The sequence below is a fragment of the Trachurus trachurus genome (assembly GCF_905171665.1).
Source record: "Trachurus trachurus genome assembly, chromosome: 3".
In the NCBI taxonomy this organism is placed as follows: domain Eukaryota; kingdom Metazoa; phylum Chordata; class Actinopteri; order Carangiformes; family Carangidae; genus Trachurus; species Trachurus trachurus.
In genome coordinates this window covers 29,309,375-29,331,880 of record NC_139893.1, presented here as the reverse complement: position 1 = coordinate 29,331,880, position 22,506 = coordinate 29,309,375, and the positions used below count along the sequence as shown (strand labels likewise).

At 41.9% G+C, this 22,506-nt stretch overlaps 2 protein-coding genes across 5 annotated transcripts; one reads left to right on the top strand and one right to left on the bottom strand.

The window, feature by feature from the left end:
• Window positions 1-1,386: 1,386 nt before the first annotated feature.
• On the bottom strand, window positions 1,387-6,150 carry aph1b (APH1B gamma secretase subunit). Its single transcript, XM_084000966.1, has 6 exons — window positions 5,867-6,150; window positions 4,602-4,772; window positions 3,569-3,642; window positions 3,301-3,423; window positions 3,011-3,138; window positions 1,387-2,712 (listed from the first exon to the last, which is right to left on the bottom strand). Exons 1-6 carry the CDS (start codon window positions 5,977-5,979, stop codon window positions 2,545-2,547), a joined length of 777 nt encoding a protein of 258 aa, XP_083857092.1. The 5' UTR covers window positions 5,980-6,150; the 3' UTR covers window positions 1,387-2,544.
• A 5,929-nt stretch (window positions 6,151-12,079) lies between these two features.
• kmt5b (lysine methyltransferase 5B) lies at window positions 12,080-21,546 on the top strand. 4 transcript variants are annotated; one of them, XM_084000836.1, is made up of 10 exons: window positions 12,080-12,241; window positions 14,623-14,880; window positions 14,975-15,122; window positions 15,279-15,444; window positions 15,535-15,644; window positions 16,030-16,196; window positions 16,326-16,345; window positions 16,457-16,593; window positions 17,054-17,253; window positions 17,462-21,546. In XM_084000836.1, the coding sequence occupies exons 2-10, from the start codon at window positions 14,712-14,714 to the stop codon at window positions 18,940-18,942; spliced, it is 2,598 nt and encodes an 865-aa protein (XP_083856962.1). In that variant the 5' UTR covers window positions 12,080-12,241; window positions 14,623-14,711; the 3' UTR covers window positions 18,943-21,546. The 4 variants fall into 4 exon arrangements, with proteins under 4 accessions (XP_083856962.1, XP_083856961.1, XP_083856964.1 ...); XM_084000835.1 differs by lacking the exon at window positions 12,080-12,241 and adding an exon at window positions 12,465-12,638; XM_084000838.1 differs by lacking the exon at window positions 12,080-12,241 and adding an exon at window positions 12,718-12,795.
• Window positions 21,547-22,506: the final 960 nt, after the last annotated feature.

The window sequence follows — 22,506 nt, the reverse complement described above, 5'->3', positions numbered from 1 at the left end:
TTGTGTTGGGAGTTTTGCATGTGTGGTCAAACTAATGAAGTTGTTTTCTGAATCTGTACTACATTTGTGTTTGCATGCGTCTCCTTAAGCAGCTGTGCATCGAGCTCTCGGGGCCATCATACCAAACACCACTTACCCGCTGTGGTCGCTGCTCAGGTGAGACGACCTGACCTGAACTCAAACACATGACCTTCTGGTTCGAGACAGGAAACACAAAACTCAGGAGTGAATCCCTCACTTCTGGTGGTGAATGACCCTGGAGTCACCGGCTGCATTTGCATGTGAAAGTCCGGATTTAGGCAGGAGAGAAACTTCCTGTGTGCGTCCGTCTGTCTGTCCACTGTCTGGGTTAAAAAAGGCCTTTGACTGACTGAACCCCTCAGAGACCCCCGACGGCCTTTGTGTGGCCCAGCTGGGAGGTGTCTGCTTTCATAAATGGAAACAGGACCACGGGAGGAACGAAGGAACAGGTCGGGGTGGGATGGAGGGAAGTTAAAGGAGTTTTAGAAGGAACCTTTAAAAAAAAAAGTGAGTTCTGATTCCTCTGCAGTGTCTCAGCCACCACTGCTCCAGCGCCTCCTCTGCACAGACATGAAGGCATCTCTCCTAAGCATACAACACATCTCTCTCTCTCTCACTCACTCTCTCACACACACACACCACTGGACACCTGGCGCCTGCTTTGTGTCCTGCAGACAGCTCATTAAAGCTCCCATGAAATGACTGATTGTCTTCCTTAGATTTATGTTTTCTGTATTAAGTTAGATGTTGCAGCAGCAGCAGAGCTGAGATGTCAGATCTATCTTTAAGTTATATGTAACTTTTCCACATTAATATGTCAAAAAATATTTTTTTTTAAATACCATGTATAACAATTTTAACTTGCACACTCAATGAAAAAGGAGTTTGCCTTTTTGTTGTGCTGTCTTAATGTGGAGCAACAAATTACCTTACATCGTAGACTCCTACTATCCGATGGTCAGTAACCAAGTAGTACATCATCATGCATTGCGCTTGCACTGAAAGACAGAAAACCAGTGCAGAGAATGACCCAAAGAGTTCACTACCTCTTACTACTTACTACACTCAATCCTGTGACATTGAGTTATTTCAGACAACCTTTTTTTTTTTTTTTTTTACAAATCATCTAGCAGGAAACATGAACCCAATCCTCCTAGGACATATCTTTTTATTAATATGTCCTCCTCATATGCATTAATAAGGGCAAGATACTGTTGTATATGACAGTTTCAGCTTGGGGCTTCTAATAAACTGAACTGGGCGAATGTTCCTCTCTGTTGTACCTGTGTGAAAAGGCCAAATAGAAAAAGAGACACTGAACACAGAAAGTTTAAATTTACATCTTTAACTCGTTGCTAACAGCCCCCCTCCCCATCATGAACCACAGCAGACTGTGGTCTATACAAACTGTACATGGAGTCCGACAGCAAAACAAAAACCAGGTGCAAAGGAAAACATTCATACTGTGGAATTACTAAAGTATTGGACACTGTTCACGTCGGCTCCTGCGCTCGCACACAAACAACTAAACATTAAAAAAAAAAAAGGCAACAAAGAAATCAAACATTCAAAGATCACTGAGCCTGATCATGTTCTCATTAATGCGTTTACAGTGTTGTGTGTGTGTTTGCACGCAGGAGAAAAAGAAAATAGTACATAAATGGTACGCTATTCTGAGGTTAAGATAAAACATGGTTACCGCTTGGGATTTCCGTACGCTCAATATAGAAATCGGAACTGATCAGAGTTTGTGGTTCATGTTTATGTATTTACTGCTCAGGTGATTCGAGACAACAGGAGAAAAACCTGTTCAAATTAGTAGCTGCGCTGTTTGATTTCAAAGTAAAATCATTTACTACCACGAGTCGTGATGGTGTAATTTTTGTCTCAGAGGAAGAACTGAGTGTTGATCAGAGGATAATCCGGGTTAAAAAATAAATAAATAACCAGCCATGTCCACTCTCGGCTCCTGTGTAAATCTGCGCTCATTTAGAGTCAAAGGCAACTTCTCACGCACTACAGATGGTGTATCACAACTTGAAAAAAGGTTAAAATTTCTAACTATCTACACATCAGGGAATTCAAAAATGCATCGATATATATACACAAAGAATTTGTTTTGTTCCAAACTGATAAATCCACCCTCAGGAAACATTGAAATAAGTGAAGGGTGTAAAGAGCGTGGTCTCTGTGAGGCTTACAACATCTTTTGCAGATTTGTTCATCTGTTTCTTTGAGAGCACCAGGCGACAAACAAGGGACACTATTGGCCAAATAAAGATAGTTTGGATTGTTGAACAAAACCGTCTCATTACATACAAACAAACTGAGCCTCTGAGCTTCGTTATTTTCTTTCACAAACTCGCACTTCCTTTACTATCGTTTTCAGATTGCAGGTCATTTTCAGATTAACACAGGTTTAACACTCCCCCGTTCCTTCTATCTAGTGTGTGTAGGTGTGTGTGTGTGAAACCCGGGGATCTTTGGATAGAGTCCTGCACGCTCGCTGCCCCGCATGCTGCGTTATCTGGGCCGGTGGTTGGCGAGCAGGAAGTCCTTGTCTTTGCAGGTCAGGCAGAGTTTGAGGTTCCGGAGGGAGCCGCCGGCCGAGTAAAACGCCCAGATGCCCATCAGGAACAGGATGACGTAGGTGGGGACGAGGCTGGCGACGTACTGGGGATTCTGGAAGGTCTGCAGGGGAAGAGAGGGAATGGAGGTCAGCACAAAACATAAATATACACCTGCAAACAGTCCACAACTGCAGGTTATTAGGATATTATAATGGCATCATTTTAAGCATTTCTGTAAAGTTCCACATCTTTTTTAATATAATTTAATAGTACATTAAATTACAATACTGTATTGTTTTTTTCAATGAAATATTGCATGAGACAGGAAATATATTATAAATCAGCTCAACCATACTGAAGAGCTGAGTTCATCCAACTGTCTTCATATGGACTCGACCCTGACCATCAGCCACACTCACCAGACAGGACACCACCAGGTGACTAACGACGACAGCAGCCACCGCCCACCAGCGCTGCTTCTCACAGGCGTCAAAGAAGACGACTCCCCAGAACATGTGGAGCAGGATGATGGCCATGGTCATGAAGGCTGAAACAGGAAGAGTGTTAGGACTCCACCTTATTGTTGTAACTACTTCTCCTTAACCTGCCTCAATTTATTCAGTTTGGATTGACGCATCGGTGGAGATGGAGATGACATAGTAAACACATTTATGTCTGGACACTAGTTACCCAGTAAACTATTCAGTACCTGAGGACAGGAAGTAGTGTTGCGAGTCCCCGTGGATGCCGACAGTTCCTGGCCCCACGGAGTCGGCCAGGATGTTGACCACCGAGAACGCTCCGCTCATGAAGCCAAAGCCGAGGCCAGACACTGAGATTAGACAACACAGAGGAAGCAGGTAATTAAATCATTATTTAATTGTTTTACCTGTCACTAATAATATCAAATAGGTTGTGATATGGATCATAGACTGTTTATATACAGTATATGTGTGTGTGGTGCAGAGGAAGTGTACCATAGGCCAGCTGCCGTATGGAGATAGGCATGGTTTCCTCCTGACTGAGGGCGAGGAGGCCTTCATTGGCTTTCCTGCAGGAAAACACACACACACGCACATCAGCATCTCAGTTCCTAGTTTCACTGTGATGCTGTAAACAAGAACAAGAATAATACAAAAATCTATGTCAGCAAGTGGAAGGTGATCTGAGCTCTAACAATGAGCCGTTAACAGAAAGAGACATGGAGGTGGGAAACTGGGACAGTTTGACACCAGAGAAGGTAAACATGCTGGGAACGAGTGGTCAGGCCACCAGTGGGCGTTCTGGTCAAAAGATCAAAAGGACCGTTTTTTTAATATAGTAATCCACTATAATCCATCGTCTGCATCACGAGCCTTCCAACCAAGTTAAAGTTGAACTTGTGTGATCACATGATGAATTGTGCAGATGGGCACAAATCCCACCAATCTCTGCATCCTCCTTGATTTTAGTGTGAAAGTCCAAACTGGAAGTTGTGATCCATCTGAGGATTCATTCAAGTGTTTGTTCACACTACGCTCTCCACCATTCATCAACCCAGACCAGTGCTGTCTTTGAATTAAGGAATTAACAACCAGTTTCGCTTCTCTCACTTCATATGGCCCATTCATTTGGAAAGCACTGTCACTTATTCATGAGGTGTTCCAATATGAAAGTTCAGTTGCTGCCCCGACAACCAAAGGACTGTCGTATTTTCACTAAATGAATGACAATTTCCAAATGTAACACAGACCCCTTCAGTATATCTGCATCATATCTACACACACTTTGACTTGTTCAATTGTGAGAATTCTCATGTTGTCAGCAACAGTGAACAAAGATTTGTGGAAATGCATGAAAGCCAATAAATCATGATGGAAAAAGCCTAAATTGAAAAGGTGTGAAAACGATCTACCAACACTCATCACTGAGTAAAGATTCAAGATGAATGTAGTAAGACAGACCCTGTCAGTGTTACAGCAGAGTGTGTGTTGTGTGTAAAACCACCAGGCAGCCATGGCAGTGACTTACTTCAGCAGTTTGTAGTAGGCAAAGCGGAAGGCTTCTTGCAGCAGGACAGACAGAACCACGCCAAAGACGAGCAGACCTTTCTGCTGCGCCTCACTGTCCTTGTTACTGATCTGGACAGAGATGAACCAGACCAGAGAGGCCAGCAGCAGAGACACCAGCCAGAAAAACGCCCTGATGAGGACAAAAGAAATACATTCAGTAATGATACAAAAGCCTAGCAACAGACAGGTCTGGAGTTCATCTGGTTATTGATTCTTCCGTGTTTTGTGCTTTAATTCAATAACTCTGTGCAACGGATCACACACTGCATTTCTGTTGTTCCTGTATATATATGTGTCTTTTTATATATTTCCCCTGATTCAGTCTTCAAAAATACCAATGTATCATGTTTTACTCACAAGGGTGAATAACCCATGTTGCATCCCTGTAGGCTACTATTTGATTGTATGTCTTCACACTATATTGCACTGATAAAATAATAATAATACGAATAATGTTTTACCCACACAGCAATTTAATAAATGAAGAAACCCGTCAACTTTTGTTAGTTACTGCCTTGCCTGTACACAACATGAGTTTAACTGTACCGGAATAATAATCTGATTAATTTATTAATTATCATCGAAACAAAAGCTAAAAAGAGAGTATGCACTCCTTTCTTTTGATTTCTGGTTGTTATTTTTTCCCCCAACTGGACTTTAACACTGTCATCAGTCAAAAAGGTGGGCTCAAAGTTGTTATAAAACACCTGTAGAGGACTTTGATAATCCATTTTCATACATTTATTCAGTTCAATTCAATTGTGACTTTTGGCTCGAGACACACATCTTGTAGTTACATCTTTTCTGCTGTAGGTTAATTGTGTTACTGTCTTCAGATCATCAGCATCGTGGACCCCGTCTCCAAGTCTTTACTCCCATTTCTGCTCGTTTGCCATGTTTCTAGTTGGTCAGTGTAAAAGTTTATCTTTTTGTGATAACGTCAGGTCTCAAACGTGAGCTGCGTGTGGTGTTAGTGGATGTGTGTGAGAGCCTGAACACCTTACACCTTCAACTCGTAAAGAAAAGTTCAGTGCGGTATCAGAAAATTGAACTATCGGTGGTAAGTTAGCAAGCTAATGTTGAGTGCCGTTAGCTAGCACGCTAGCTCTAGTAGAAAAGCTGTTTGTCTGTATTAAACATGAAGCTGTGTCGATATCACCCAGCTGTTATATAGACTGGTGTTCTCTCAATTATGTTTGGATGGGTATTAATCAAAAGTCTCACCCTGCTATGAGGAAAATGACCCTCAGCGGCTCCCGGGCGATGGTAAACAGGAACAGAGCGATGGCCGGGCCGAAGGCGATGAAGGTGCAGCCGAAGAAGACCGACGCCGTCATGGTGGCTCTTGGTGGGGAAGCGGCGACGAGCAGCGCGACCTCAAGCGCCTTGTCTTGCTGCCCTAACGGGTTATTTTACGGATAACTGTCTTTAAATTTAACAAATCGCGGCCTCTTGTTGTCGTTGTACTTCCGCTTCCACCACCGTTGAACGTCTGCTCATGTGACCATAGACCGTCTTCTTTCTCTGCTCTGAGGTCGGAGGCAGCCGGATGTCTGCGGCGCTGCGGCGCTGCCCCCTAGTGGCTCTGCCATGGAGATTGAGCACATGCACTTACACAAAGAAAAAGGAACAGAGACCAACTTTTTTTGTGATCAACATTTTCTATTTGCAAATAAACACACACAAATGAAACAAACAACAAGGCAGCAAAGATAAAGAAAAGAAAAACAAGAGCATAAAGGAATTCTGCAGAACAAGAATCATGTCTGTCATAAACAAGAGACATGTTCACTGACAAAGTATAAAGGGTAATGGACTGAAAGGAAAAGGAAATTAAATAACCATTATGTATGATTATCTGTTTCTTCAAACTGCTAAAGCTGGAGCGCTCCAGGTCCTCTTTTTGAGGTATAGTCTCTTATGGATAGGCCTACAGCTATGTTTGACCATGCCTGTACAATTCTGACTTTATTACAGTAAGATGTGGCATTGTACACTCAAGATATAGAAGAAGATATACTCTGGTAGCATGCCACCCAGTGGTGAATCAAGAAGATATTGGGATTATATTACAATGAAAATATAGCCTCCTTTGCTGCAGTTAAGCCTGCAAACAGTACATTGGTTCAGATTGAGAGATGAATCATCATGGGAGTAGGCCTATAGACAATATTCCAGATCCTAATATATAGGCTATGCTTTTTTTATGGATATGTAAGAAAAGGGGGGGCTATATATAAGACAAAGCTTCCGCCCCTATCCTTTGGTTGTGACCAGAGTTTATACTCTCTAAGTAACCAATACATTTCATTCATAATAGCTCTGTCTAGTTGTAGTTAGCTGTCAAGTCTAGTTGCATCAGAGGGAAGTAAAGGCATCATCCTTACAAAGTTATTCCAACAAATCGGACAACAGAAGACAGAAGATCAGGATCATCAAAGGTATCATTGGGTCCAGTTACATTTATTGTTTGAAAAAGGCTGCAAGTGAGATTTCTGGGGAGCATTTTGGGACTTAATTTCACAGTTAAGTGGTTTGGCCAAGGAGGCATGAGCTGGGGTGGCGTCCTTCCCTGTTGTTCACACAGAGTCCCCCTGACGTTTTGGTCATCACGCCAGTGGCAATGATCTGGGACTAAAACATGGAATTTGCAGTTCAAATGCAGTGGGGATAGATGCATCTCCATAAAGAGTTTCTGTCGATAATAATATTCCTGCATCAATGAGCGGCAAGTGTCGAGATACAGACAGCCTCTCCATCTCTCCATAAAAACCACACTTGACTTCTTTCCATTTCCGTGTGGGTACACTGATTGTTTACCCACAACCCAAAGACCATCAATATGAATGCAATATCATTGATTGAAAATCATAAATACGTTTTTTTTAAAGCAGCTGTTACTGTAAGTGGTGCAATGCTTGTAGGTACAAACAGTTTAGTTTAGTTTAGTTTAGTTTAGTTTAGTTTAGTTTAGTTTAGTTTAGTTTAGTTTCGTTTCGTTTTGTTTCGTTTTGTTTTGTTTTGTTGTTCCGAGGACGAAAAACATGTTTACAAGGACTGGGGTGACTGGGAGTATTTCAGGAGCATGGAGCGATGAGGTGAAGATCTAAACCATTTTACGATATGTCTGTTGTTTCCTACTCCTTCTTCTTTCCTTCCGCCTTTTTCTTCATTGGTTTATTTATAAACGCAAAACTCATGAAGCTCTCTGGCTGGCTGGATTAATCCGTTCGGGCTGCCGTAGCCGTACAAATATGGCAGCGCAAGATGGCGGCACTCTCTAAAGCAAGACCCTTACTATATAAAAGAAGGGTTAAGGGTTTATTTTATAGCGATTATACACTTATACGAATATATTAATGGGTAGCCTAGTTTATTCAGATTTTGCCAATAAACGTTGCCAATTATTGCACACTGGACCTTTAACACTTTTTACTATTTTATGATTTATGGCCATGGTCATGGCCATAAATGATTTTTATGATTTTTTTCTTACTCTTTATTGTGCAAGTTCGGTGATTAACAAACAACACATATGACACAGGACAGTAGAAACAAGAGGAGCAACATAACCAGACAATATAGACAGCATGGACAAAACCCAACACACAAACAACCAAAAAATAAAATAAAATAAAATAATAATAATACATAAATAAAATAATAATTATGGCAATGATAACATTTCAGTGAGTCAATTTTGTTATACTACTGTGTGTGTGTGTGTGTGTGTGTGTGTGTGTGTGTGTGTGTGTGTGTGTGTGTGTGTGTGTGTGTGTGTGTGTGTGTGTGTGTGTGTGTGTGTGTGTGTGTGTGTGTGTGTGTGTGTGTGGATGTTGTTAGACTTGTGCGTGTATAAGGAGAGAGATGAGAGGGAGGGAAAAGAAAAAGAAAAAAAATTGGAGGAGGGAAACCCTGGTGCTGTCGGGGGGCATCTCTGACTGGGTCCCAAGAATAAAAGGGGTGTCTGGGTGGGTCAGGACAACTGGGTCAGGGAGGAGTGATATGCACACATGCACATACAAGCATACCGGTATGTATGTACATAATATATCTATATATTTATTTCCCCCTTTTTTTTCTAGTTGCTCTCCCCTGCTTTAGGCCGCATCCAGACCCGTGGGGAGGTTACTGGCCTGTTGCAGGTCAGATACCCTTGAGAACACTCCCCACCCCTTCGGAAGAGGTTTGTTTATCTGGGTCTCAGGAGCATCATCCTGTTTCCAGTGGGGGTTGGAGGGTGAAGAGTGGATTAGGTGCTGCCCAACAATTAATGATATCAATAATAGTAACTTTATTTGATAAGGCAAAAGAACAGAAATAATGTAAAGTTACAGGGACGACATAGTGTTAATAAGGACAATAGGATGATAAAGGGACATCACCAAATAAAAGCAGGTTTTTAAGAGGTGATTCTAAAGAAGTCACTAATGACTAAATTTGTGTTTGTAGGTCATTCTGGGTAGAAATCCAGCTATATGGACACTATACCGACACACACTTAAATAAAAAGGTTGCATTAAAGTGATAATGGAACAACTTGCCCGGTTACACATTATCTGCAGTGTGCAGATGACTATTAAATTCCTTGACTGGGCAGACTTCCAGCTCAGTTTACACCTTCATTACAAACACAGTGGAGAAGGTCAGGGTTTGTTGGGGTGGGGGAGTGGGGGTGGGGGGTGGGGGGTGTTTAGGTGGTTACCATGGTAGCTGGCTCCCCTGCACATGCAGCAGGGCAGTGCAGCCCACTCACTGTAAACCACTCTGTACAGTAGGCTATGCAATGAAAGGCAAATGTATACGCCCACCGAGTTCAAGCTTCTTGTAGTTGTTTCTGGGCATCACTCCAGGGTAACACAGTTACCTCAGCTTAGCTTATCTGTGTTGTTGAAACAATCACTGCAACAACACTTTTTTCCACTGTGTTCATCTGACATGTCCACAGGTTGCTGCACACGCAAGAGTGACTGCCACGGACGTCAAAACCAGCTCACTGCTAAATATATATATTACATTGTAAATGTAGCCGCCCATGTATCACACCTTTGTACTTTCCAATTCACTTGAACTATTTATCGTAACTGTTCTTGGTCTTCCTCTTCCACGTCCTCCATCGTTTCATTCAAACTTCAACCTTAAACAACCTGTGACCTGGTCAAAAGGGTTGACCTCCGACCTGATTTATATTGGTTTGATCACCAGGTCAATAAAAAATGTGAACAGTTTTGGTCCAAATATGAAATACTCTATTGCTTACAATATTTACAGTAGGTCGTGCTGTAACCTAATTGTCACTGAGTTGTGAATATGCAATAAAATGCTATAAAGTATAAACATACCAAAGCAACACAAAAGTCTGAACACAGAGATTTGCTGAAAGTATTTAACTATGTGTTTACAGTTCTGAGAAAAGCGGGGAGGGTTGAAAGAAATGTGTTTTAGCAAATTGTGGAAAAACTGTTAGCAAAACTGATGTGAGCAAATAAATCGCACCTGTAATGCTAACACAAAGTTTGCTTGTCTTTTCTTGAACATGCCCTGGTCCCGCATGCGCAGTTACAGAGCAACATTATCATCTATTTAACATTGTGTGTTTGTCCACAAATGCATGTCCAATGTTTACTTTCTGTTTTTGTCTGCAAAAACTCATGAGAGAAACCTCTATCCCCCTTTAGGTGTTAAATTCTCCATCCTGACCGTAACTTTGCCGGTTATATTAATTTTGTGGTCAGTGTAACAGGTCTGAGAACTCATACAGATAAGGTTCCTGTATAAGCAGGATAAATAATGAGACAGGTGACTGTTGCTTCTGTCTGCACTTAAAGAAAGTCCAAGGGGGGGAAGAAAAGTGCCAGATGGCCTCCTGCTGCTAACACTAAAACGCTGTATTATTCATACCAAGTGGCAATAAATGACTGAGTTTGAAATGAATTTTGTCTCATATTAATACATTGTTCTTTTACAACAAAGACTTTTTCAAAAAAAAAAAAATTACACAAAATGTGACCATACATTTCATGTACGTCACAGCTTGACAGGTGACCATGAAACCAAAACAAAGAGCTTAGAGTTGCTCCATTGAGTGAAGAGAAACTGCATTCATTTGTAGATTCATTGCCATAAGCAACACCTAACCTTTCCATTGTAATAATGGTATAAAACATTGATAAGCGCAGCTTAAAGGTGCAGGATGTTGCATCAAACAGATCCACAAACCGGTAGAAAAATGAAAAAAGAGAAACCCTGAAACAGACTCCAAGTTACATAAACCGGCATTCATTCAGATAATTGTGCAGGTATACCTCCTATATCTATTTTATTGAACATGTAGTTACTTCTACTTCATATGCACTCTAAAATAACAGTGAACGTTTGTATGGTAGAGATGACAAATGTCTTTGTAAAGAGAGAAGCAGACAGGGAGACAGACAGACCTACAAATCAGCAAAGGACGGACAATTTGATGTTCCAGTTGATTGACCATGACGGATATTAAACCAAGGATGTAGCGCAACAATGACCTGAACCTCAATACATTGTGATGTTGAAGAGCAGCTATAAGGACCACTCAATAGTATTGCTGTTGAAGTGCTTGCGTTCTGACGAGACAGGTTTATTCATATAGCACCTCTTAACAACAGGATGAAGTAATTCACATGAGACATAAATGGTATTAGGATAAGAAATGCAGTATGAATAGGGACATTTAAATAGGATTTAAGACTGAAAGGAAAGAATCTGGTCCCATGTTTTATTTGTCCGTGGCTAACAGAGGCTTTCTAATGACATTTTGCTATATTTTAGCTGCTTTGCTTCTCTTTGTAGCTGTGGAATGTTTTTCATGTTTTGTGGCCCTTTGTAAATGTCTTGCATCTTGTTGAGGATATTTTGCATCTCTTTTCAGACATTATATGGATCTTCGTAGATGCATTTTAACTCTAAGACTGTTTTGCATGTGATTTTGTAACTTCTTTTGTCTCTTATTTTTGGTTCCTTTGGACCCTCTGACCCTGACTTAGACCCCTTGACGTTTAAAATAAAAAATAAAATACACAGAATTGAAATGGTCTAAGATGGTATGAATTAAATTGGACTCCAAAATTATTTTGTATATTTTATAATGTCATTTATTTGATCCTTATTTTGAGCTGAACTGTAAGCCGCACATTATCAAGTCTGACAGCAATATAGACTTTTAACACTGGCGTTCATGAACTGAAACTAGTAGTAACTCTTGTTAAATGAATATCAGGCTGTTTTTTCATTTTAGTAAATTGATGTTAATGGATAACTCAATGATGTGGAACTGACTATGCAATGGAACATGATGTGGTTATGCAGAAGAAGAAAAAAAACAGAGGAATGGCCTATTTACAGGTCTGCACTACCCACATTAACAAGTGATGAGTTAGGAGGGGTGGCATCAAAACAACAGTGCAGTGAAGAGAAGAAGTCATAAGGTCTCTTGTGTAGTTGTGGCTATAAGTTGACTTGTTCTAGCTTGTTCTGGTGGGGTTCTCCATGAGACAGAGAGGAGAACCCACAGTTGGCGACTGTCTGCCCACTACCGCTGGATTCTTTAGGAAGCGTAAAGAGGTTTGTTTATGCAGCACTACTTTTGTGTACATCCGACAATTACCGACACAAACTAAGATAGCGATTTTCGACATTTGATCAACAACAGCTACAAAAAGTGGCTCACGGCGTCCACTTTTCAAGTTACAGATGGAATGTTATGGTCTCGTGTCTGATCTCGGTCCATACGGACGAAAGCGATAGCGTATTTATCGGATCTATTTTCTTCAGGATGGCTGTGCTGCGCCTTTCTCTCCCTCTCTCCTGTGCTAGGCCGCCATCTTGAATTTTAATGTTAATTTCTTAAAAAAAAAAAATGTGTTTCCTGTGATATTTTCGTGTAGGGTGTCGTGCCAAATTTGGATTAGTTTGAAGGTGTGGTGTTTTTGTTTCGCGTCTGTTTCACAAAAACCACCCAGTGAGTATTGTTTGTGTTTGTTCTGTCTCTGTTGTCGACTCAGGACATTTAACGCTCCCAGCGCGTGAAAACGCTCTGAGCTGACTGCTGTTTAACTGCCACCTATCATGATCAATAACATCACCAGCACCGAGCCGCCGACCATTATCTTACTGCTGTAATAGCGACACTTACATCGCATCTTGAACGACACAGCTACGCAAACTAACTTTTAATTCGGTTAGAGGTTTAGCCTGCTAAGCTGGCTAATGGCTTCAGACAGCCCGAGCTAGCGCAGCGTTAGCAGCCGCCGAGCTCCACTGGTCTGCAGGTAGGTAACTTAGCATGAAGGCAGCTAACCTCACTTTGTGGTACTACATGTGCAACCAACTACCCACCACCATCGTCGAGTATTTGACGGGCACAAGTCGACGTGGTGTTGTTATTGAGATGTGGGGTAACTGCATTGTGTATCTACTGGCTACTGTGGGTGTTTTATTGACTGTGCTCACTGGTGGAGCTAAGTTAGCAGCCTGCTGAAGTTTGATGCTAGCTCTCAGAAACCGAGAGGTACGTTAATGTAGGACAATTCATCCAGGTTTGTGCTCAAGTTTTTATCTGAGTTGTGATAAACAATGGCTGCCGTGGTTTTTGTTTTGTGTGTCCGGTTGTTGTTGTTGTTGTATACATAGCGAAAATGATCGACGCCGCTTGAGTTGTGGAGGAGTTGGTGTATTATGGGGTAATAATGTTAAATACCACCATCACAAGATCGTCGTCCTTCTTATATTGGGCTTCAGTCTTTTGTATTGGTAGTTTAAACTGCTAGAGCTTCTCGGGTTGGTAGCCAGCGTCAACTTGCTGCCCGGACACTGCCATGATGGCTTATTGCCGGTGTTTGCTGCAAGCTAACCACCACCACTACCACGGCCGAGCATCTCCTTGGCGTTGCCTTTGCTTGCTAGCTTCATGCTAACGCAGTGGATGGGTGGAGAGACGGCAGCTGTTAGCAAACAATGCAAGCTGTATTGATAACTCGTTCAATCTCGGCCTCATCTGTTGGTGTGGCCTTCCGGGTTTCCACGGCGTTTTCCCCCATTCCCCGTGGCGTGTTGTTTTATCACGGCTAGCGTTAGCTTCAGAGCTACAATGTGAAACATTTTTGCGAAGCGTTTTATGCATCGATCACAAATTAGATGGAGCTTCTTGCGACGCATTTAGGGACTGGAAACTACATCACCCGTGAGAGAGGCGTATTAACGGTGTGCCAAGGGTTTTGTGCAGTCCTAAATGTGAGCGTGTTGTGACGTGATTGTGTGGTCAATAAATTAACAAAGCTATACTTTGTACGTATGGGTGATAGCTCCGGAGACGTTACTGTTGCGCTTGACAAGTAAGCCAGTGTGTTATTTGGGGTTACCACCAAGCGGCGCTGGAGGGTCAGTTTAAATTTGTTTTCACAGAGCTGCTATCGTGTAAACAACAGCACTCGCCACCACTGGGTAGTTGAAGTGCAAGATGTGAGTAGCATCAGGCTGCTCACATCTTGCACTTCAACACCAGCCAGCAGGTCTCAGTGGCCATGGAGTATTAACGTGGCCATGGCTGTAACTGCATGTAGACCACAACAAACTTGTCCCCATTGCAGCTGCAGTTTATGTGTAACCACTGCACTGCATCTGTGAAAATGTATTTTCCTGACCATCTCAGTGCATTCTCATGTCATTTTGGTGCAGTCATGTGATGTGTTTCTCATTGACCACTGTAATCTCAGCCAAGATGAAGTTTGAAATAAAGAGGCAATAAATATGTCCCTGTGTGAAAAGTTCTCGTTCTCACTGTTTGGCAAATAAATCTTTTTCCCTGGTCAGTCTGGGCTGGCAACTCATCCACCTGCTTTGTTCTGTATTTTCTTGAATCTGTTTTGAGGAAGATCAGCTTACCATTTAATACAATTTCTTGGTTGTGCATGTGGTAATGTTTATTGTTTTTACTTTGACTCCAGGTTTTAAACTTTAGACCCCAGTCTTCCCCACTCAAGAGTGTTTCCTCAACTCGGAGACTAAATGCAACTGGACCAGGGGGCTTGTGGGCATGAAGTGGCTGGGCGAATCCAAGAACATGGTATTAAATGGCAGACGACACGGAAACAAGTTGACCAGCGAGCAACCTGTGAGCCAGAGCCAGACTCGCTCTCAACATTCTCAGCGAGCATCCCTGCGCCACAACAAGTCCCACCCCAGAAACCGAAGATGTAGCCGCAGTGAGTTTATACAACATCAAGGCAAATGTCTAAATTCATGATCAGACACACAAACACACACACACTAACGTTACCATGTGTTTGGTTTTCACAGGGTTTAATGCAGCCAGTCTGGAGGCAGAGAGGCGCTACGTGCCCTCCTCAGGAATGACGGCCAAGGAGTTGTGTGAGAATGATGATCTGACCACAAGTCTCATCCTTGATCCATATCTGGGGTTTCAAACTCACAAAATGAACACCAGGTCAGAAGATTCATCACAGTGGAGCCCCTTCACAGTCATATTAAAGCTTTCTTATTCAAATGCATAGAAGTCCTTTGTTTAGATTAGGTTTGTTTTTCCTTTTGGTTTTTAATGTCGTTTTTTGCTTTAGTTTTTACCGTTATTATGTCCCCGCAGATTTCGACCAATAAAGGGAAGACAAGAGGAGCTGAAAGAGATCATTGAGCGCTTCAAGAAACATGATAACTTGGAGAAAGCTTTCAGATCTTTGACATCAGGAGACTGGTCCCGTAATCTGTTTCTCCACAAGACGAAATCCCAAGAAAAGCTCTTCAAGCAACATGTAAATAGTCATCACATAATTTCCCTATTCTGCTTCCACAGCACCACATTTGAGAAAACAAACAGATAACTGACTTAATGTTTTGCACAGGTATTTGTGTATCTGCGGATGTTTGCCACAGACAGCGGGTTTGAGATTCTTCCTTGTAATCGCTACTCATCAGAGCAAAATGGAGCCAAAATTGTGGCAACAAAGGAATGGTGAGAACACACTGCCATCTGATTATAACAGCACCACAGGTTGTCATACTCTTGTCTTGATCACATCCACTGAAAGCATTTCTAACGCCATGGACTGCCTTCATCTTACTTGTATCCAGAACCCATTGATGTTCCATTTACAGTTATAAAGACAGACCGAGTTGAACCAGAGGATTTTAGATCTGGTGGAATTTATGAAACAACTTATCTTTTATCAAAAAAAGTTGCCCATAAATTTTCTGATGATAAACTGCTCATTCTACAGACTAATTGTTTAAGCTGCGCAGATAAAAGCCCAATGTCTGTGATTTACTCGTATCTGCAGACTAATGCAGCCTAATGATGCAGCTCTTAATTAACCCTCCTACACTTCATCGTTTTACAGGAAGAGAAATGACAAGATCGAGTACCTGGTGGGATGCATCGCTGAGCTCTCAGAGAGCGAGGAGAACATGCTGCTGCGGCACGGGGAGAACGACTTCAGTGTCATGTATTCAACACGCAAGAACTGTGCACAGTTGTGGTTGGGGCCAGCTGCCTTCATTAATCATGGTATTGGTCTATGTAACCTCTAGTAGTTCGGTGTCATTAGCACTGTAACTATACCTCAATGTTTTATGACAGCTTGAATGTGATGAATTGTTTGACTAATTGGACTTTCTTTTGCCCCCCTGTTACTAGATTGTCGACCAAACTGCAAGGTGAGTTCCTATTGAAGATCTTTTTCAAGAAACCACAAAATGATCAGATCAGTTGCTGTTCATTATTGAAGATCAGCGCATTAACAAACACATCTATATTTTCTGTTGTAGTTTGTATCGACAGGACGGGACACAGCCTGTGTGAAGGTGTTGAGAGACATTGAACCAGGAGAGGAAATCTCGTGTTACTATGGAGATGGTTTTTTTGGGGAAAACAATGAATTTTGTGAATGCTATACATGTGAACGGTATGTGTAACAACAAATGCAAGAGTAAAATGCTTGTAAAATCTCTGTGTAGAAAGGTGCAGATAGCCAGTGTTGATTTAAAACAATACACACCAATAGCTGTATGGATGTTAATATTAACTTCATACAATAAATAGTCACTCAAAAGTAATGTTATACGATTCGATCATTACATATTCTCCTTTTTTAAAATGTTGCCAGAGCAATTTAATTAAAAACCCTCCCAATTTCTTCTTCATTTTTCATCTCATATCTAACAAACAACAACCAATTGAACAAAATTTGTTACCTGAAAATTGACAAAAATTATCGATTTCCCCCAAAAAAGTGACTAATTACTGCAGCATGAATTTATAAGTGATGTGGTTCATGGAGAATTTAAATCCTGTCCCGTGGTTTCTCAACACATTCCTTTGTTATCTGGGGTGATGATAAAAGTTTTGTTGTTGTTTTTGGGCAGACGGGGTACTGGTGCTTTCAAATCCAAAGCTGGACTGCCAGTGGAAGTGCCGGTGATCAACAGCAAGTACGGGTTGCGGGAGACGGACAAGCGTCTGAACAGACTGAAGAAGATGGGGGAAGGAAACCGGAGCTCGGACAGTCACTCTGTGGGCTCCCACACCGATGTAGACACTCAGGAAATGCCAAAAACACATCAATGTAAGTTCCTGCGAGAGTTCAGATCACACACTCTGGAAGACTGGAAAGAAGACAAGCCGATGTAACAAAGCAAAAGCACAGCTGTACACGTTAATCGTATACCGTAGAAACTGGGCAATAGATGTAGATGTAGTGTTGGTAAATGGATATCGTCATGCTGGTCAGTTTCTGACATGTTGTTTATTAACATTTTACTTTTTCTCTCCAGCTGCCAGAAAAAGAACATCATCCTCATCTGGCCTGAAGTATAAAAACAGGACTCAAACCAGACAGACTTTGTCAAGAGCCCTTTCTACCTCATGTTCAAAACAAGGTCGTGTAAACAATAACAGGGTACCAAAGAGACTAAAATCCCAATCTAAGCCTTCACTAAGTAAAGTTCAGTTGCGGTGTCGCAGGAGGGGTGCAGAGCCCAAGACGTTGGCCAAAGGAGAGACTTGCCAGCTAGGTCTCAGGGACTCAAAGGTGGCGCTGTGTAAAGGTGTCACCGTCAAAAAGGAGAAGGATGGACAGGAGCTGGTGCAGCAGACACAGGGCCAGCGGGGCTGTCTCACCCGTCATGCTGCCAAGGAGAACGGCAATCTACCAGCGGTGCAAAGCAGCGAGGGTCGCCAGTGTTCAACGTACAGAACTCGCAGGTCCACAAGGACCCTTGGGAAAGCCCAGGAAACAGCAGCTGGCGTAAAGCTTGAGCCTAGTGCCATGGACGGCTTGAGCCCAGTCCCCGGTGGAGTGGTCATTAAAACAGAGCCAGCTGACATGGAGGAGTATCTCCACCATGGCGTGGGCCTGGAGCAGCCGGCGTTGGACCCCGGCTACGTTAGAAGAGGCTCCTGCACCCGGCGGAAACGGTTGACACGGGTCAGGACCGAGCGGACAATTAAATGCGAGGACTCGTACGGCGAGCCGTTCATGCCGGTGGCCGCGAGCCACACCACCAACTTCTCAGACTGCGGCAGCGTGCTGTTGAGCTTCGCCGACCGACACAGGGACTACAACGGGGTCGCCAACGGCAGCAAATCCCTCCGCAGGGACAAGAGCAAGAGCAGCTGCCGATCGCAGGACAAGGGGAAGAAGAAACGTCAGATCACCCGATACGACGCCCAGCTGATCCTCGAGAACAACACGGGCATCCCCAAACTGACGCTCCGCCGGCGGAGGGACAGCAGCAGTAGCAAGACCAATGACCCCAGCGATCCCATTGGCTCCTCCAACCTCCCTGCCTCGACGGTCAACCCGGCCTCTTCCAGCAAAATCAGCATCAAGTTCAGCAAGGACCACGACAAGGACAAAGGCAGCTCGTACATAGCCAAACTGAATAACGGCTACGCTCCTGTGGTCCACAACTCCACCAAGCTGAAGATCCAGCTGAAGAGAGAGGACGATGCTCGGAGAATAGCCCAGACAAAAGCAGAACAGATGTCCTATAATGGGGACATGGGTCAGAGTCTGGAGGCCAGGAACGGTGGACATCGGACCCAAAAGATCCTGGCAGACCCTTCATCTGAGGAGGAGGACGACGAGGAAGGGGAGGACGACGACGATGACTACTTTGACAATGAGTTTGACGACGATTTCATTCCACTTCCTCCGGCAAAGCGGCTCCGACTCATTGTGGGCAAAGACTCCATAGACATCGATATCTCCTCCAGGAGGAGAGAGGATCAGTCTCTGAGGCTCAATGCATAAGCTGTGGAGCTCATCACTTCCACCTCCCCCTGTATATAACGATGACTCGCTAATCAACTGTTGTGTTGATGTAAAAGAAGTACAGTAATTTAAAAAAAAAAAAAAATTGCTGAAAAATTAAGAATCTGAATGATCGTTACTAGAGGGTGCTGTTAAACCTAAAACAAATCTCTGTTCTTCACTTCAGTTGTACTCATGAATAAGTGTAATTTTAGTTCTTACAAAGACAAATTACAGTGATCAGGCAAAAGTTCACTCATATTTTCTCTGGCATCTTAACTGCAACATCTTGTCAATAATTTTCCCTGATCACGAGTGAAAAACAAGAATTTGTTTTAAGTTCAACTCTTCCTTTTAGTGAATGCACTTGTTATATTCATAATGGACATGGATATTGTAGAAAGTGTACAGTATGGTGACTATCCCCTCTGTCTCATAGGCAGGTTTTTATTGAACTTTGATTTATTTTTTTTTGTCTCATAGTTTGTAATTTCTTTGTGTGGCAAACCATGCTGAACATGCAGTATGGGGTGGTAAGAGGCATTAGAACTTCAGTCAGTCACTTCATTTGGATCCAGGTGCCATGTTCTCATTATCCCAGTAGTTTTCCTGGTAGAGAAACACTTGAATTTCAGTAATTCATCAATGATCAGCGCAGGTTAATCACATGTCTCTCTGTAGAATTCAATCATATCATGTAAAACCTTTTGTATGATCCTCCTGTGAATAATGAAAGAAAGAGTTGTTCAAGCAGAATTTACACTTCTTTTATATTGTGCACCAAAAACAGGTCAAAGTGTTGCAGGTAGGTTTCATTGAAGAGGAGAACATGCACTAAGGCTGAATTGTGAGCAGTAACAATATGCATGTTGCCTACAGTTTGTGCGTGTGTATGTGTGTTTGCCTGCAGTCGTCACACATTGACACCATGAAAGAACAACCAGTTGTACTGTTGTTGCACAATATTTTCCAGTCTCGACTCCCAGCAGTTTGTCCGGAGCGCTGTAAATAAAGTCACTAAGCTGCAAAATTCCAAGAAATGAAAGCACACAAGGTTTTTAAAATGGACCAGTGTTTGTTTGTTTGTCTGTTTGTTTTGTGGGGGGGTAGAGGAGCTACTGCATAATGGCAACATGGCAAATCTGGTTTTTTCAACCCTATTAAACAATTGAGAACATAAACCAAATCCACACATAAAGACAACTTATATGCTTTGTAAGTCTCTCAAAGTAATGTACAGAAAGACTGGCTCATGACCCCCAGCTGAAATCTCACTTCTATTTACCCAAATCTCTCTTTTTTTTGGAGAATTAACTAAAGCTGCAACGACTGATCGATCAATCATTTACTCCACTGACAGGAAAATAATCAGCTATTTTGAACATTAATTGTTTGAGTTATTTTCAAAGAAAGTTTGTCAAAATTCTCTGTTTACTGCTCCTCACATGTGAATAACTTCAGCTGTTGTCGTTTTCCATGGCAGTGAACTAAACTGTATGTTTTTGTTTACAACAAAATGTCATGAAGATTGACAGTTTGGGTTTTGGAAAATTGTCATATGCATTTCTCACAATTTCCTGACATCTCACTGACTAAATGATTTAATTGATAAATAAGAAATAAGAAAAATTGCCAGTTGCAGTCACCGAAGTTAGTGAAGTTAACAGAAGTGTCCGTCAAGCCTAGAGTTTTGAGGAGGAAACATCACATGTCTGAAACGTTTCTAGCATAGAATCATGTATACTTTATCTCTGTGGTGCTACTTTTTCTTTCCATACTCTCTGTTTGAATTTCTGTCCTGTGTAACTCTGTGTTGGTAGATGGTGGCAGCATTAATGTGAAAAGGCCCAAATTCTGTACAGATGCATCTTTTACATCAGTAATTCATATTTTACACACAGTTAAGTTGTATTTGTTTTGTTTTGTTTTGTTCGCAGGAGCACACAATCTTTCAGTTTGTCAGTTTGCATAATAGTAAAAAAAGAAAAATAACTCTATCCACAACAGCATTAGGTGCCTTAACAGAGAGCTTCTTGACACATTTAGACCAAATTTCTACAACACCTAATCAATGAGGAATGAAAATGCTAAGCCATCTGCTCCCTCTCACACCCAACTCAACACAAGTCCACCATTAGTCCTTCTGTATATTATTTTATGTTTGTTGCGTGGAACTGCCCAACAGACAAAAGGGATCAACAGAGATTGAATGTTAACCCACTTTTCCTGTGTTAATATGTACTGTTCATATCACCAGCAGCTAATCACCGTTCTGAACCTGGCTCAGTCTGTCCTTCCCCCTTTTGTTGGACGTCTCCATCCTACACTGTAAACTGTTCCAGGTGTACCGTCTGTGTGGTCTTTGTCCAATAGACAGCTGTCAAGATTTCCAACTGATTCAAAAAGTAAAAAAAAAAACACAAAAAAACAAAAGAAAAAGTACAAAAAAAAAGGCAAAACAAATGTGAATAGTTTGCGGACATTTTAGCGTGTTGCGTGGGTAGTGGGAAACATGTAAAGAGAATTAAAAATGGGCAGTGCATATATTGTCCAATATGTAAATCATGTGAACACATCTTGTACTTATTTAACAGTTTTGAATACTTGAAAACTATATAAAGTTTCTTTGTGACTCTTGTTTCCTGAGCCTGTTTTAGACTTTTAGAGTTTTATTGTAAAAGTGTGTTTTTGGTTAATATAAAGAGAACCAGAGCCATGGCCAAATCCATACTAATAACTATTGAGTTTATATGACATGGAAATCTTTTTTATTAATTCAAAGATATACGATTTTCTTGGCTTGCAAGATCTTATTCACCCAGCCTCATTTTATTCTCTAGCTGAACACAGCCTCTTCATTTCCTCGATGCATCACAGTGGCGCTCCACAAGGTGATTGAATCTTGAATATACCGTCCAATTTTGAATATACTTCACCTTGACACCTTTCCTGCTTAGAATTAATATGTAGTCTGGATTTAGGACGTGCCAGAATCCAACTTACAGTGCAAACAGTTGCAATACAGTGGCTGTATCTTACCCGTAGAGCTAGTTTTATTCTACATTGTTCCCAACGCCATGACCAAGACTAAAACCTGCTTCCCCACCCCGTCTGTAGCGCACAGCTCTGAGTCAATGAAACTACAGTGATGGCTCAAATAGTTTTGAGAAACGCTGGAGCTTCACGGTTCAGAGACAGATCAGGACTTGTTATAGTGGGAGGGAGAGATTCATTAGTGGTTCTGTTCTTTTCATGAGCCGACTGAGAGACTTTTCTTTGTCAGAAAAACAGCAGAGAAGCATTAAAGAGTTCATCAGTGGCTTCATTTTAAAAGGAGAAACATCTAATTGGGTTTTAACAGAGTGTTCAACAACTGTTAAATCAGACAAGGCTGCACATTTTAAAGTAAAGAGCATTTTAAATGAGGCTCTCGGAGGTATTAGTGTCAATTTCTCAGCTAAAACCTCAGTGAGCTTCTTCCAGTGTGAAACACACGCTGCTGCTTTGGTTTCTGTGCTTACAACTTATAAGGTGCTTACAACTTTGGTTTTATTCACTCATGAA